Source organism: Macaca nemestrina, chromosome 2, assembly GCF_043159975.1.
Source record: "Macaca nemestrina isolate mMacNem1 chromosome 2, mMacNem.hap1, whole genome shotgun sequence".
Classification (NCBI taxonomy): Eukaryota; Metazoa; Chordata; class Mammalia; order Primates; family Cercopithecidae; genus Macaca; species Macaca nemestrina.
Window position 1 is genome coordinate 148592777 of NC_092126.1, and position 16943 is coordinate 148609719.

General features: G+C 50.1%; 2 protein-coding genes across 31 annotated transcripts in view; both read left to right on the forward strand.

Moving 5' to 3' along the window:
- The window catches only part of LOC105477669 (actin related protein 2/3 complex subunit 4), a 16974-nt gene extending 7401 nt beyond the window's left edge, over positions 1-9573 (forward strand). For 4 of the 5 annotated variants that reach the window (XM_071092171.1, XM_071092169.1, XM_071092173.1 and 1 more), the window contains exons 3-6: positions 1839-1950; positions 3789-3884; positions 6072-6242; positions 8669-9573. In XM_071092171.1, coding sequence (XP_070948272.1) covers positions 3825-3884; positions 6072-6242; positions 8669-8674 — 237 coding nt within the window. In that variant the 5' untranslated portion in view covers positions 1839-1950; positions 3789-3824 and the 3' untranslated portion in view covers positions 8675-9573. Of the gene's footprint in view, positions 1-1583; positions 1720-1838; positions 1951-3788; positions 3885-6071; positions 6243-8668 lie in introns of those variants that run through there. The other variant, XM_071092172.1, reaches the window with a different exon arrangement.
- A 1199-nt stretch (positions 9574-10772) lies between these two features.
- LOC105477668 (tubulin tyrosine ligase like 3) overlaps positions 10773-16943 on the forward strand; it is a 34000-nt gene continuing 27829 nt past the window's right edge. For 9 of the 26 annotated variants that reach the window (XR_011620219.1, XR_011620220.1, XM_071092156.1 and 6 more), the window contains exons 1-4: positions 12414-12884; positions 13116-13204; positions 15440-15608; positions 15745-15842. Coding sequence is in view for 22 of the 26 variants with exons in the window: in XM_071092156.1 (XP_070948257.1) it covers positions 12494-12884; positions 13116-13204; positions 15440-15608; positions 15745-15842 (747 nt within the window). In the remaining 4 variants the exon portion in view is untranslated. Of the gene's footprint in view, positions 11133-12405; positions 12885-13115; positions 13205-13416; positions 13437-15439; positions 15609-15744; positions 15843-16943 lie in introns of those variants that run through there. The other 17 variants (XR_011620221.1, XM_071092157.1, XM_071092154.1 and 14 more) reach the window with 10 other exon arrangements.

The window sequence follows — 16943 nt, forward strand, 5'->3', positions numbered from 1 at the left end:
TAAAAATAACTGATGTTGGCCGGGTGCGGTGGCTCAAGCCTGTAATCCCAGCACTTTGGGAGGCCGAGACGGGTGGATCACGAGGTCAGGAGATCGAGACCATCCTGGCTAACACGGTGAAACCCCGTCTCTACTAAAAAATAAAAAAAACTAGCCGGGCGAGGTGGCGGGCGCCTGTAGTCCCAGCTACTCAGGAGGCTGAGGCAGGAGAATGGCGTGAACCCGGGAGGCGGAGCTTGCAGTGAGCTGAGATCCGGCCACTGCACCCCAGCCTGGGCGACAGAGCAAGACTCCGTCTCAAAAAAATAAATAAATAAATAACTGATGTTAGGATATGCCCTGTTATACTGCTTAATGTACATGATTTCCAGTGGGCCTTTGAAAATGATTAACAGTTTAGAGACACCACACCACAATTAATTACTATTACAGATCTCTAGGTATTCAGAGGCATTACCTTGGAACCTGAACTCATAGGGGTCTCAGAGGCAAATGAATCATTTCTGGATTGATAATTAAAGGAAGCCAAACTGTGTTCAATTTTAGCCTTTCCTTACCTCCAAGACAGGTGTTCTCTCTACATTCCTAAATGGTATATTGGTTTGCCCGTGTAAGTTGAGTATCTCTTATCCAAAATGCTTGGGACCAGAAGTATTTCAGATTGTGGAATATTTGCAGATACTTAACCAGTTGAGCATCCCTAATCCCAAATCCAAAATGCTCTAGTGAGCGTCTCCTTTGAGCATCTTGTCAGCACTCAGAAACTTTCAGATTTTTTTTTTTTTTTTTTTTTTTTTTTTTGAGACGGAGTCTCGGTCACCCAGGCTGGAGTGCAGTGGCCGGATCTCAGCTCACTGCAAGCTCCTCCTCCCGGGTTCACTCCATTCTCCTGCCTCAGCCTCCCGAGTAGCTGGGACTACAGGCACCCGCCACCTCGCCCGGCTAGTTTTCTGTATTTTTTTAGTAGAGACAGGGTTTCACCGTGCTAGCCAGGATGGTCTCGATCTCCTGACCTCGTGATCCGCCCGTCTCGGCCTCCCAAAGTGCTGGGATTACAGGCTTGAGCCACCGCGCCCGGCCAGATTTTTTTTTTTTTTTTTTTTTTTTTTTTTGAGACAGAGTCTCATTCTGTTGCCCAGGCTGGAGTCCAGTGGTGTGATCTTGGCTCACTGCAACTGCCACCTCCTGAGTTCGAGCAGTTCTCATGCCTCAGCCTCCTGAGTATCTGGAATTACAGGAATGCGCCACCATGCCCAGCTAATTTTTATATTTTTAGTAGAAATGTGATATCACCATGTTGGCCACACTGGTCTCGAACTCCTGACCTCAAGTGATCCACCTGCCTCAGCCTCCCAGAGTGCTGGGATTACAGGCATGAGCCACCACGCCCAGCCAGTTTCAGATTTTGGATTTCGGATTTGCAGATTGGGGATGTTCAACTTGTCGTTACTAAAATAGCTGTTTTTTGTAAAGCTCCTACTCTGTACCAGGCACGCTATTAGACATTTGACCCTTTTTGATCTCTCTCAGTCCTCGCCAGTGAATTAGGAATCAGAGTCATTTTACAGATGAGAAAATTGAGATTCCAACAGGGTAACTTGCCCAAGGAAAGTAACAGAGGAGGCTGGATTTCAAAACCTTTTCGCCCTGACTTCAGAGCCTGTGCTCTTTCTGCTGAAGAACACACTCACTGGCCCCCATCTTGGAGCACCCCTGCTTGTGAGTCTTCTATTCCTTGGACTCTGTGGTCTCATAGTGATTCCAGGACCTGCCATGGGGTCACTCTGACTATTCTGTCCCTCTGTAGTACAGAGGACTCTGTCACATTGTGTTTTCAGGAGTAGCAAAGAGCTCCTGTTACAACCTGTGACCATCAGCAGGAATGAGAAGGAAAAGGTTCTGATTGAGGGCTCCATCAACTCTGTCCGGGTCAGCATCGCTGTGAAACAGGTAAGTTCACCATGGAGGAGGCCCAGCGTAAGGAGCTCTCTTTCAGTCCAGGGGTCCCCATCTGAGAGATCAGTGACCCAGATTCTAGATTCAGAGTGCAGGAAACCTAGCCTCTGCTTCCTTTTTTTTTGAGACGGATTCTTAACTCTTTTTTTTTTTTTTTTTTTTTTTTTTTTTTTTTTTTGAGACGGAGTCTCACGCTGTCGCCCAGGCTGGAGTGCAGTGGCGCGATCTCGGCTCACTGCAAGCTCCGCCTCCCGGGTTCACGCCATTCTCCTGCCTCAGCCTCCCGAGTAGCTGGGACTACAGGCGCCCGCCACCTCGCCCGGCTAAGTTTTTGTATTTTTAGTAGAGACGGGGTTTCACTGTGTCAGCCAGGATGGTCTCGATCTCCTGACCTCGTGATCCGCCCGTCTCGGCCTCCCAAAGTGCTGGGATTACAGGCTTGAGCCACCGCGCCCGGCCCGGATTCTTAACTCTTGTCGCCAAGGCTGAAGTGCAGTGGCATGATCTCGGCTGACTGCAACCTCTGCCTCCCAGGTTCAAGCAGTTCTCCTGTCTCAGCCTCCCGAGTAGCTGGGTTTACAGGCACCCGCCACTACGTCCAGTTAATTTTTGTATTTTTAGTAGAGACGGTGTTTCACCATGTTTGCCAGAATGGTCTCCATCTCCGGACGCAGGTGATCGGCCTGCCTCAACCTCCCAAAGTACTGAGATTACAGGCATGAGCCACCATGCCTGGCCAGTAGAAGGCAACTCTAAACTTTCAACAGGATGAAAACAAAACAATATTGTTAAATGCAGACTACATAATGTTTTCTACAGAAAGTTCTAACCCTGGGGCCTGCTTTCCTTGTTAAAATGGGAGGTTAACAAGTGTTGGGAGATGTTAAGGGCATACTAGCAACCAGCAGCAATAATTTTCCTTTAGAAATGTTGAGAGTTCGGGGCCAGGCACAGTGGCTCATGCCTGTAATCCCAGCACTTTGCGAGACCAAGGCGGGTGGATCACTTGATGTCAGGAGTTCAAGACCAGCCTGGCCAACATGGTAAAACCCTGTCTCTATTAAAAGTACAAAAATTAGCCAGGCGTGGTGGCATGCACCTGTAGTCCCAACTACACAGGAGGCTGAGGCAGGAGAATTGCTTGAACCCAGGGGGCGGAGATTACAGTGAGCCGAGATCGCGCCACTGCATTCCAGCCTGGGCGACAGAGTGAGACTCCATCTCAAAAAAAAAAAAAAAAAGTAGCCAGGCGTGGTGGTGGGCACCTGTAGTCCTAGCTACTGGGGAGGCTGAGGCAGGGGAATGGCGTGAACCTGGGAGGTGGAGCTTACAGTGAGCGTAGATCACGCCACTGCAGTCCAGTCTGGGCGACAGAGCAAGACTCCGTCTCAAAAAAAAAAAAAAAAAAAAAAAAAGGGAAATGTTGAGAGTTCAGAAGGGAGAAACTTCAGAAATGTTCAGTGTTATTAAAGCAGAGATCACCTAAGGTTATTTCTGATAGCCCAGGTGGTGCTACAAAACACCCTGGGAAATGTAACACTAGTGAAATGAGAATGGGAAGGGCAGCTTGGAGTACAGTTGTAGACTCTGAAAGAAGCCATAGAAGACTATAAGAATTACCTCTCTGGAATGGGTCCTCATTAACAGATGGCCCAAGGTAGACCCTTGTTTCAGCTGGCAGCCAGGTCCCCCACTTCAATGATCCTTCCGAGTACCAAACCTCACTGTCTCCTGGGAGCCTTGGAGAAATTGGAGTCAGAAGACCAGGCTACAAGGTGTTTTTGGCCTTGGGTGTCAGCTTTAGAGAAACGTTTCTCTCTTGCACTCCGCAGGCCGATGAGATCGAGAAGATTTTATGCCACAAGTTCATGCGCTTCATGATGATGCGAGCAGAGAACTTCTTTATCCTTCGAAGGAAGCCTGTGGAGGTGAGACCCTGTGACCCATGAGTTTGCGATACCCAGGACCCTGCGTATCGCAATGGCCTGGAATTGTTTCTAGAACCAGGATCAGTGCTCCTCCAGCTGTTTGGCACCCACTGCCTGAATTGACAGTTGGCCTTCATCTCAGAGTGGGAGCAAAGAGGATTAGAAACTTAGGAAAAGTTGGGTCTACCTCAGCCATAGAAAAGGCGAAAAAGGGCCGGGTGTGGTGACTCACGCCTGTAATCCTAGCACTTTGGGAGACCGAGGTGGGTGGATCACGAGGTCAGGAGTTCAAGACCAGCCTGGCCAACATGGTGCAACCTCGTCTCTACTAAAAATACAAAAATTAGCTGGGCGTTGTGGTGGGCACCTGTAATCCCAACTACTCAGGAGGCTGAGGCAGAGAACTAACTGCTTAAACCTAGGAGGCGGAGGTTGCAGTGAGCCGAGATCGTGCCACTGCACTGCAGCCTGGGCAACAGAGCAAGACTCCGTCTCAGAAAAAAAAAAAAAAAGGCAGAAAAGGTAAGACATATTGCTTATTCCCAGAGCCTATAGTCTAGCATCAGAAAAAGCTCAGTGAATTAGAAATCCTTTCTGAGCTCTGCCAACTGAATCATAGTCTCTCTCTCTCTCTTTTTTTTTTTTTTTTTTTTTGGAGATGGAGTTTTGCTCTTGTTGCCCAGGCTGGAGTACAGTGGCACAATCTCACTCACTGCAGCCTCCACCTCCCAGGTCAAGCGAGTCTCCTGCCTCAGCCTCCTGAGTAGCTGGGATTACAGGCATACGCTACCACACCTGGCTAATTTTGTATTTTTAGTAGAGACAGGGTTTCATTGTGTTGGCCAGGCTGGTCTCGGAACTCCTGACCTCAGGTGATCCGCCTGCTTCGGCCTCCCAAAGTGAATCATAGTCTCTCTTTTTTTTTTTTTTTTTTTTTGAGACGGAGTCTCGGAGGCTCCGTCGCCCAGGCTGGAGTGCAGTGGCGCAATCTCAGCTCACTGCAAACTCCACCTCCCAGGTTCATGCCATCCTCCTGCCTCAGCCTCCCAAGTAGCTGGGACTACAGGTGCCTGCCACCATGCCCGGCTTATTTTTTTGTATTTTTAATAGAGACGGGGTTTCACCGTGTTAGCCAGGATGATCTTGATCTCCTGACCTCATGATCCACCTGCCTCAGCTAGGTTTACAGGCGTGAGCCACCGCGCCCAGCCTCTTTTTTCTTTCTTTTTTTTTTTTTTTTTTTTTTGAGACAGAGTCTCGCTGTGTCGCACAGGCTGGAATGCAGTGGCATGATCTTGGCTCACTGCAAGCTCCGCCTCCTGGGTTCATGCCATTCTCCTGCCTCAGCCTCCCAAGTAGCTGGGACTACAGGCGCCTGCCACCACACCTGGCTAATTTTTTGTATTTTTAGTAGAGATAGGGTTTCACCGTGTTAGCCAGGATGGTCTTGATCTCCTGACCTCGTGATCCACCCACCTCGGCCTCCCAAAGTGCTGGGATTACAGGCATAAACCACCACGCCCGGCCCACCAAATCAGTCTTTTAAAGCCACAGTTAACATTGGGTCAGTTGTTGCCTGAATTTTTACTTGAATCTTCTCCACAGACTCCTTGCCAGGTCAACTTAAAATATCCCCAGTGACTGAGCAACTACCACACAGCAGCATGTGCCATCATCAGACACGTCAGGCGTGTTGGCCAAGTTCTTCCTCATCCTGAGCCAAATTTTCTCTCCTGGTCCTAGATCTAACCTCTGGGGCCACCTGGAATAAATAAAATTGCTCTTCCTCCCACAGCCCTCCAGCAGAAAAAGACCTTAATCCCACCCATCTTCCACATCATCTCTTCTCTGAACGAAATGTTCCCTGTTGTTTGATTAGATTCTTCTGTAACAAGACTTCAAGTCCCTTGACTCATTCTCAATGCAGAGTTCTTTGTGCCACAGATAGTCTTCCAGAGATGTCTGATACACACAGAATTCTCAACTGGGTTCAGTTGCTTGGATCCAACCTAGACACCCTCCCCCAGAGCAGCTGGGCTGCTGACTGGAAGGGTGTGTAGCTTGGGAGAAGATCACAGCCAGTGGGAACCATGTGGATGAGTGGAGGACGTGACCAGCTTAGTTCCCCTGGGGTGCTAATTCTCTCCTGTTCCTTCTCTTCCTCCTCCCTACTGTCTTCTTCCCTAGGGATATGATATCAGCTTTCTGATCACCAACTTCCACACAGAGCAGATGTACAAACACAAGTTGGTGGACTTTGTGATCCACTTCATGGAGGAGATTGACAAGGAGATCAGTGAGATGAAGCTGTCAGTCAATGCCCGTGCCCGCATTGTGGCTGAGGAGTTCCTTAAGAATGTGAGTAGGGGCCTTTCAGCTTTCCTTCCAGAGGCCAAAGGATCTGGGGGTCATGTTGAGAACTTAGCATCTGGTGGGAAAGGGGTCCAAGCAGTGTGTTTATATCTTCTGAGCTCTCTAGGACCCCTGGGCACAGCAGGTCAGTCAGGTGCTTTGGAGCCAGAGGACCCCAAGTTCATCTCTGAGAGCTACAAGGCGTTTTCTATGTTTGGGTGTCTGGGATGTCTCCTAGTCCGTCATAGGAACTTGGACACTCATTTCTACATCTCAAGATATTCACAAAGGCCTTACCTCTATCTTATTCAAACCCCAAGCGAGGCAAGTGAAGTCTGCATGTGAATTTTCTAGGAATATAGGACAGTTAATCATGTTATAATTCCACTTCTCAAATAGACTTCAGTACTTCCCTTCAGCATGTTTCTCAGGCTTAGTCGTGATTCCTTCAACCTGTTTTCTATCACTTGCATGATATCAGTCCTCCAGATTCCTCTTACATTGTTTATGCCTTTCTAATTGAAAGCACGTAGTCATTTGAAGAGGTAGAATTGTTTACATTGATGAACTGATGACATAGTTCTTAGTTGTTTAGATATTCAGAACATGCCTTCTTTTTTTTTCTCCTTTTTCCAAACAATCTTCGGTTTGTTGATATGTTCCACCCAGAGTGGCTGTGATCTCTAGATGGTAGACTTAGTGTGTACTCCCACTAGTAAGTACACACCCAGTCCAGAAGGAGCTCAGATTCCTAAAAATGGAAATTATACCCGCTTCCCTTGGGATTTAATTATACTGAGGGTGGCCAGTATACACAGTAGCCATAGTGTATGCACAGGTCAGCATGGTTCAGCTCACTCAGCTGTGGAGGCAGACCACCTGTGTGTGAATCCAGGCTCCACCACCTACTCAGGCATGTCACTGAACTTTCAACTAAGCCTCAGTTTCCTCAGCTGTGAAATGAAGGTCTGGTAATTAATACTTATCTTTCAGAGTGGTTGAGCATTAAGTGAGACCATGTGTGTAAAACATAGCACCTGGTACATAGTAAGCTTTCCGTGTATTGCAGCACTGAAGTTTTATGACCAGGATACTAGGAACCCTCTAGATTGAACTGGAAGGGGAAAATAGCTCTTGTTCCAATATTGGCTCACTCATTTCAACAATCATTTACTTATTTATGATAATTACATCACACAGAATTAGACACCTAAAAAAGTATGTTCACATATCCCGTTTATTACTCAAAACAATCTTTGAGTCAGCTATTATCGCCATTTTAGAGATTAATAAACTGGGGCTCTAGAAGCAAAAGCACCTGTCCAAGGTCCCTCAGCCAGTAAGGAGGAACCAGAATGTGGAGCTGGGTTTTCAGACTCAGAGGTCTAAGATAGTACCATAACCTTTGTCGGGGTCACACATTCAGGTGCATCCAAAGGTTGGGTAGCCGTGGAGTGGGCAGGATGAGGAGCTGCTAAGCACATGCCTCATCTGCAGGGGCTGGCTCCCACACACCTCCAGGCCATTGAGCCCCCAATTTTTTTTTTTTTTTTTTTTTTTTTTTTTTTGAAACGGAGTCTCGCTCTGTCGCCCAGGCTGGAGTGTGGCTCACTGTAAGCTCCGCCTCCTGGGTTCATGCCATTCTCATTCCTCAGCCTCTCAAGTAGCTGGGACTACAGGCGCCTGCCACCACGGCCAGCTAATGTTTTTGGTACTTTCAGTAGAGATGGGGTTTCACCGTGTGAGCCAGGATGGTCTCAATATCCTGACCTCATGATCCACCCACTTGGGCCTCCCAAAGTGCTAGGATTACAGGCGTGAGCCACCGCGCCTGGCCAACTAATTCATATTCTTTTAAACACCATGTGGGCCATACAGTGCTCATCTTTGGGCTGGTTTCAGGCATGGACCATTGGTTCACAACCTTTGGTCTCTAAAATGTCCAGGACTGTCCTAGGCAGCATGGGGGTCCCTTGAGGGCAGAAAACATTTCAAGGGCCTGTCTTGGTTGGAGGATCATCCAGAGCTTGACACAAAAGTACCAGAACCTGGGTCCTTCTCCACTTGGCCCTCTGAGTCCCCAAGCCCCTTGCATGAGAGCCCCCATGCCTAAAGAAAGCAACCCCAGTTCACCAGGCAGGACGCTGACAGGGCTTTCTAGCAGCCTCCATGCCAGGGCACAGGGGAGCTGTGGATAAGCTCCATGGCTGTTAATTTTTCTGCCTCATCTAGTGTTAGGCTTAGGGCTGGTGCCCATAGGTCACTTCTGAAAGCTGGCTGAATTAGAGCATGACCACAAGGTGTCCTGGGACCCAACTCTGCACATCAGAGATATGAGCACAGTGGCAGCTCAGGTTCATGCACCTCCTTAGAGCAGTCCTACCAGGATGCAATAATAACCACCATGCACTGCCTCTTGGTTCTCTTGACAGTTTTAAACTATCTGGCTGGATCTTGTGGCCTTCCCCCTCAGACTACCCATGTCTCCACGAAGGCGTCCTGGAGTCACTCCCCAGAGCAGCGGCGGCAGCGGCGGCAGGGAGCTGGGTTGGGGTGGGCATTTGATGCGGGAGGTGGGTGATGTGCTTGCTAGCTGGGCAAGAAAGCAGCTGTGGACCTGCCCCAAGGCCACACATGCCTGGTCAGGCTGGCTTCTGATGTTCAGTGCCCTGGGCCGGGACAGATTTTTTTTTAACGTCTTGAAACTTAAACTCTGTGCTTGTAGGATACTGTAACCTTTTTGTCTTTTTTTTTTTTTTTTTTTTTTTTTAAACCTCCACCTCCAGTGACTGTGACTGGTCCCAGTGATTGTACCTTATTGGTTGCTGTGGGTCTGGGCGGGCCTGGAGCCAGAAGGCGACTTTATTTTTTCTCTCCTATGCCACCCCAGGTGGGGAGGGAGGGAGGTTTCAGACTCCGGTTTCTCTCCCTTACCCTTTTATTCCCAAGCCTCCTTGGCCCCAATATAAGTGGTGGGAACCCTCTGCCAGCTTCCTGAGTTCTGCCTGAAGATGGCCCCCCAGCACTGGTTGGGGACAAGGGCCAAATTGGTGACCACCAGTCATGCCTAGGACCTGGGGCCCAAAAGCCAGGCAACCCCTGACTACAGGGGCCACTGGGTACCCTCCTAGTTGAGAGGGGCCGCTGTTTCGCCTTGTCCGTCAGTGCCAGTGCCTGTGCCAGAGGTTGCGAGGTGAGTCCTCCAGAGCTTCCCAGCCGGGCCCTCCTCCTTCCTGTTCTGGCTTGTCTGCTCCCACGCTAGCTGTCCCTTTTCTGATTCTGGTGGATCCTCCCTCCCCTAATTAAAGTCTCTTTTTGCCCCTTTGGGGCTGCATGAGGTCTTTGCTGTCTGTGTGTATGAAAGGAGGGGAGGTGGGGCTTCTTTTCCCTGAGACTAGATGGCTGGTAATTGTGCCTGGAGCTCCCCACTGGGTGCAATCTCATGATTGGTCCCGCCATTATTCCTACCAGGGTCCCCAACCCAGAGACTCCATTCATTGTAGTCCAGGCACCATTCATTTCTGAAACTGCTCTCTCTGCCTATACAGAGCTTGGGTGCTTTTCATATAATGAACTTACTTGGGCTAAAAAGTAACCTCAGAGAAACAGTGCTCCCATTTGGTGGATAAGGAAACTGTGATTCCAAACATGAGATGTAATAACTTGCCCCAAATCTAGCCAGTGAGCAGGAGAGTAGACTTTAGTCTGTGCCAAAACAGTAATCACCATCCACAAGTGGCTATTTAAATTTTAATTATTACAATTAAATAAGTTTAAAATCCAGTTCCCTAGTCCCACTGGCAACTTAACAGCTACCAATGACTGTACCATGTATAACAGCATATATAGACAGAGCATATACAACACATACATAGACATTCCTATCATTGCAGAAAGTTCCATTGGATAGTACTATACCTTAGTAACACCTCGAAGTAAAAAAAAAAAAAAAACCCTTGTGTTTGAGTCCTGATTCTTCTTGACAAATTTGGTCAAGTTATTTCTATTTTGTGTCTCAGTTTCTTAGTCTATAAAGTAGAGATAATGAATATGAACAATCTGACATGGTCCCTGCCACACAGGTACTGACAACCGTAGTTGTTCACCAGCCCAGTGGCTGGGCTGTTGAATAATTTCCAGTGTTCATGATGTTATCCTTGCCTTGAAGAGACTTGGAGGTCCAGGAAAAGGGCTAGGTATGTAAAAGGTTCACTGAAGTGTTTTATGTTTAATATTGGAAGTCTGGGGGCCAAGGGGTAAATATAGGAGAGGGTGTCAGGGTAAGCTTCAAGAAGGGTTAACCTTTGAGCTGAGCTTTGAAAAGGGATTCCTCCAGATGGCCAGAGGGGTCTCTCTTGATGGGGTGGACAAGGTGATGTTAAAGGCAGGAGGGCGCGAGGGCAACCTGAACAGCTATTGCCCCTCTCCCCCGCCACCTTTTTTTTTTTTTCCATTTTTGAGACGGTCTCGCTTTGTCACCCAGGCTGGAGTGCAGTGGTGCAATCGTGGCTCACTGCAGCCTCAGCTTCTCCAGGCTCAAGTGATTCTCCCACCTCAGCTTCCTGAGTAGCTGGGACCACAGGCTTGTGCCACCACGCCCAGCTAATTTTTTTGTTTTTGTTTTTTGTTTTTTGTTTTTTTTAGTTCTCGCTATGTTGCCTGGGCTGCCTTGGGTGATCCTTCCGCCTCAGCCTCCCAAAGTGTTATCATCCCCTTTATGACATTACCTCTGTGACCTACCTCACTACCCCTCTGAATTAGATGTTCCCTCCTCCAGGGCACATGGCTATGTTCTAGCTTTGCAGTGAATGTTAAAGGTGGTCACAGTGAAACTGGGTGACTAATAGGGTATAGCAGCTGGTCACTCAACAACCCTCACAGGAGAGCATTGCCTGGGTGAGCCAGCCACAACCCTCATTTGTCACGTATCTCTCTCCCAGGGTCCAAATTCCCTAAATCACCTCTCCTGGGGATGTGCTTTTTGGGAAGTCCAGCCATCAGCTAAAGGGGGTTGGGGTCAGCTGGACAGAAAGGTGGGGAATCCACCTTCACTTAAGAGCACATCTCCCCAGTGACTAACAAAGCTGGGCTCTGACCAGGGTACTCTCTTCAACTCTGCCTGCATGGGCACTGCTAGAGTTGGCCTCTCAAACTGTCCCTGTGTGGTCCTTCTGTGACTAACAGGCAACCTTCTGTGTGATAACATACAGGTGTTTAAGAGACAGGCTTTGGAGTCAGACCTGGGTTGCAATGCTGCCTCTGCTCTGTGATTTGAGGCAAATTGTTTAACATCTTGGAACCTTATCTCCCCTGTGACTTTTGAGGATAATACTTTGCCAGTGTTCCAAAAAGGTTGCTTACAGTCTTAGCCTGGGGGCCAGGCATAACTGTTCTGATCTATTACATTTCTTTCACAGTTGACTCAAATGATGATCAGTTTTTCCATTTCCAAGTTCCTGGGGAGGGTGTGCTCTGCACTTTCGTGTTACCCCCATATGCTGCCCTCGCTAAGGACCTTACCCTAGGCCCATCTGCCAGGCCCGGCAGGTCTGATCTGTCCTCGCCAGGCTCCAGCCACGCTGGCTGTCTTGTAGTTCTTAACCCTTCTCGGCTGTTGCTGGGACTGTTTGTTCCCTGAAGTGCTGTTCCTCCCTTTTCCCTGGTGACTCCTGACTCCTCGCAATTACATCTTCAGCTTAAATGTGTCACCTCTTCAGAGAGGACATCCTCTACCTCCACTTCATCTAAAATGCGTCCTCTTCCTGGTTTCACCTCTGCTTGTTCATTGCCCTTATTATACCTGTAACTATTCCCTTCCTTTGTTAGTTTTTATTCCCCTCACTGGGCTGTAAGCTCCATGAGATCAGGGGCCATTTGTTAGCGCCTATAAATACTGTAGAATCGCCCAAACCCCAGGGCCGGTGGCACCAGGAAGTACTGGATAAGGAACCGCGACACTAACTGGGGCTCAGTGCTCTCTTCCGCCTTCAGTGCTCCACTCATCAAGGGTGTGGGTGAGGCCCCAGGTCCTGAGGAAGCCCTCGCTTGACTGCCCCGGGGCCCACCGCAGCCCCCAACCAACCCCGAGCGGTCTGATGGTGCCCAGGGAATGGTTTCCAAGGCAATAGCAAACGGGGCGGGGCTTGGAACGGAGGACAAGGCTCGAGCCTAGGCAGGACCTTCCCGGGAGAGGAGGCAGCGACGCGGAGGGGAGGCGGGATCAGGGGCGCTGGGAGGGCGAGCGCCGCGAGGGGCGCATGCAGGGCCCCGACGCGCCGCTGCTCCTGAGCGCTGGGGAGCTGGGGCCCGGGCGCCGGGTCTCGGCCTCCTGGTACCGCCAGGGGGGCGGCCCGGTGTGCAACTGGCTGCGAAAGCCGCAGCCGCTCGAGCCATGCACCAGTTTCCCCTTGGCCCGCCGCTCCGAGTTCCGTCCACCCAGGAGGCTGCCATGGCCCGGCCCTGCCTCCGCCCAGCCCGAGGAGGGTCACGCAGGCGGTAGATGCCAGGCGGGCAGCCCCGCTCCTGCGCGCCGCCTCGGCCGCGCCTTCAATACGCTGGTCCCAGGCACCCACGCCCAGGGCGCCGCGGATCCCCGCCCCCTCGGCCCCCCGCACACCCCGGTCCTGGATGACCCCTCTCCGCAGGATGGTGAGGCCCCGTGCGGCCCATTCACTCTGGCCTACAGCGGCTGCGAGGACGACAAGATGCTGGGGTGGAGGGAGGGAATGGGGGTCGGGAGAAGAGCGGCCGAGGGTGGACATCTGGATGAAGGCCGGAGGCAGAGAAGAGGCGTGGCTATCGGCGGCGAGAAAAGATCCTGGGCCGAGACCCTAGGCCCAGGCCCAGTCTACCCCGCCCCTACTCCGCATCTTTCTGCAGGTTTCCCGGTCCTCTGGCGAGGATCCTCCAAGGCGTCTCACATGAACCGGCTCAGAAACGCCAAAATCTACGTGGAGAGAGCTGTCAAGGTCAGAGGAGGGGCGGGGGCGCTTAGAAAGGGCCCTGGGAGCGGCTCAACCTGTCTCCCTGCGCTGTTTTCTTATATCCTTAAAAAACAAAAGCAAAAGAAGAAACAACAGCAAAAACCCTCAACCACCACACCCATCTTCAACTACCTCCCCATTTACCCCTTCAGCACCAAACTTCTGGGCTCCCTCCACTCTGGTTCCCTGTGATGTCCCACTCTAATCAAGGTGCCTGGTGAGTTCCAGGGAGCCAAACCCAGCAGTGCCTTTCTGTTTTGATCTCGGTTGGGCACTCTGTATCTTTCTACACCGCTGCCCCACACACCCTTCCCCTTGGCTGTCTGACTGCACGCTCCTCGTTTTCCTTTCTCCCTCTTTGGCTGCCGCTATTCAGTGGCCTTTAAAGGTTCCTTGGCCATTAGTGGCCCCCTGGCCCCTTCCCCAGGTCTGTCTCCTTTGGCTGTGTCCTTGGCTGACTCCGGTCAGTGTGCTGCACCCCCTCTGTGCCCCTTCCAGCCCAGCCTCGAACTCCACATCCGGTCGATCCAGCCCCCTACCTATCATCTACACCCAGAAAACTTAACAAGCATTTCAAATTCAGGTCCCAAACCAGACTTTGATCTTCCTGCCCAAACCTGTTGTCCTCCCCAGTTTCTGGTCTTTCCCATCTCTCAGTTCCTCAGGCCAGAAATCTCATCTCTCTGTTTCTTCACCCACAGGTCTAATCCCATCAGCAAAACCACTTGTCATCTCCACCTCCAAAACGATTCTCAACTCTAGCACCTTCTCCAGTCCGTGATGTAACCACTTTCATTTTAGTAATTGTGATTTCTCTCCTAGGCAAACCATGACAGCCTCCTAACTGGTCTGCCTCCATCCTGTCCCCTCATCTTTTTGCCATATAGCAGCAAGCCAAGCCTGGAAAGACTCCCTCAGTTACCCTTTTTTGCTCACGACACTCTTAGTATGAAATCCAAGTCCGTTCTGAGGCCTGCAGGCCTTCCACAGTCTGGCCACTGCCTACCTCCTCTGGGGCTTTCCCCATCATTTTCCATGCTCCACTCACTCTGGTCTCCCTTCAGTTCCTTCTGACCTCTCTCCAGCCTCAAGGCCTTTGCACATGCATTCCCCTCTGCCTGAATCGCCATTTCCCAGTTCTGTGCATTCGTGGCTTCCTTTCAACCTTCCCTGGCCATGTATTTCTAAGTAGTTTCTCTGGATCCCATTAAGTATGCAGTTTCTGGAGCCAAACTGCCAGGATGTAAATCCCTGCTCTTTTGCTTAACCACTGTGGGGCCTCAGGCACCCTGCTCAACTTCTCTATGCCTCTGTTTCATAGCCAGTAAAATGGAGATAACAGTATCTAATAAAAATGCATAGTATTGGCCGGGTGAGGTGGCTGACACCTGTAATCCCAGCATTTTGGGAGGCCAAGGCAGGAGGATCACTTGAGACCAGGAGTTCAAGTCCAGCCTGGCCAACACAGTGAAACTCAGTCTCTACCAAAAAATATAAAAATTATTTGGGCGCCGGGTGCGGTGACTGATGCCTGTAATTCCAGCACTTTGGGAGGCCAAGGTGGGTGGATCACCTAAGGTCAGGAGTTTGAGACCAGTGTGGCAAATATGGTGAAACCCCGTCTCTATTAAAAATACAAAAATTAGCTGGGCGTAGTGACACACAGCTGTACTGCCAGCTACTGGGGAGGCTGAGGCAGGAGAATCGCTTGAACCCGGGAGGTGGAGGTTGCAGTGAGCCAAGATTGTACTATTCCAGCCTGGGTGACAGAGGAAGACTCCATCTCAAAAAAAAAAAAAAAAAATCTGGGCATGGTGGTGCACACCTGTAATCCCAGGTACTCAAGGAGGCTGAGGCAGGAGAATCACTCGAACCCAGGAGGAAGAGGGTGCAGTGAGCCGAGATTGTGCCACTATACTCCAGCCTGGGCAACAGAGTGAGACCCTATCTCAAACAAAACAAAACAAAAATGCTTAATGTATTGTTAGTAATGCATGTAAGTGCTCAGCACATAGTAGGTCCTCAATAAATAGTAGCCATTGCTATTATTATTACCATGCATATTTATTTCTCTACTTATTTATAGTCTGTTTATTTCTCCTACTGGAATATAAAAATTTCCTGATGGCAGTGTCCATACTGTCTGGTTCACCTTTATATCCCCTATGTCTGGTACTTATGTAATACTTATTGAAGAAGTATCCATCTCTCACCTTGCAGCAGAAGAAGATCTTTACAATCCAAGGCTGCTACCCAGTGATCCGGTGTCTCTTGCGCCGGAGGGGCTGGGTGGAGAAGAAGATGGTCCATCGCTCAGGCCCCACCCTGCTGCCACCCCAGAAGGATCTGGATAGCTCAGCGATGGGTGACAGTGACACCACTGAGGATGGTGAGTGGTTCCCTCCCTTACCACAACTGTCCCTCCTGAGTCCCTTTTCTTTGGTTCCCACTGTCCCAGGGTTGAGGCCTTATGGACTATGGGGCAGGGAGAGGAAACTCATCAGCTCTGGCCTCTGCATCCACAGAGGATGAAGATGAGGATGAGGAGTTCCAGCCACCACAGCTGTTCGACTTGGATGATTTACTGAAATTTGATGACCTAGATGGAACACATGCTCTGATGGTGAGGGCCCTGGGGGACAAGATGAAGCAGGGGCTGCCTGCTTAGAGGGAGAGCATTGGTGTCCAGCTGGGTGACCTCAGACAAGTCCTTTCTTTCTCTGGGCCACAGTTTCCCTATCTGTAGTAAAAACTGCTTCTTTAAAGGCTGGATAGAGCTGGGCATGGTGGCTCATGCCTGTGGTCCCAGCTACTCAGGAGGCCAAGGTGGGAGGATCACTTGAGGCTAGGAGTTCAAGACTAGCCTGGGCAACATATAAGACTCAGTCTCTACAAAAAAAGGTAGAAAAACATTATCCAGGTGTGGTGGCATGTTCCTATAGTCCCAGCTACTCGGGAGGCTAAGATGGGAGGATCACTTGAACCCGGAAATTACATGCTGCAGTGAGCTATGGTCGCACCACTGCACTCCAGCCTGGGCAACAAAGCAAGTCTCTATCTCTAAAAAAGAAATAAGTGAATAAAGGCTGGATAGGGCCGCAGAGTGGGGAGGGACACATCAGGCCTGTGTCCCATCTGGCCTGTGGTTCAGAGCTCTGCTAGGTCATACCAGATGCCAGCACAGCTTCCATGCATGGTAACTCCCCCTTCAAATAAAAACCCCATAGTTCACCTTCTCCCTCTGCTCTTGGTAAGTGAAGGTAGGAAGGAAGGACTTAAAAAGCTGTGGAAGAGGCGGAGTGGGGTGGCTTATGCCTGTAATCCCAGTACTTTGGGCGGCCGAGGCGGACGGATCCCTTGAGGTTAGGAGTTCGAGACCAGCCTGGCCAACATGGTGAAAACCCATCTCTACTGGAAAAAAAAAATACAAAAAAAAATTAGCCGGTGTGGTGGCAGGCACCTGTAATCCCAACTACTCAGGAAGCTGAGGCAGGAGAATTGCTTGAACCCAGGAGGTGGAGGTTGCAGTGAACTGAGATCACGCCACTACATCCCAGCCTAGGCGACAGAGTGAGACTCTGTCTCAAAAAATAAAAATAAAAAATAAAATAAAGGCCAGGCACAGTAGCTCACGCCTTTAATCCCAGCACTTTGGGAGGCCGAGGCTGATGGATCACCTGAGGTCAGGAGTTCAAGACCAACCTGGCCACTATGGTGAAACCCT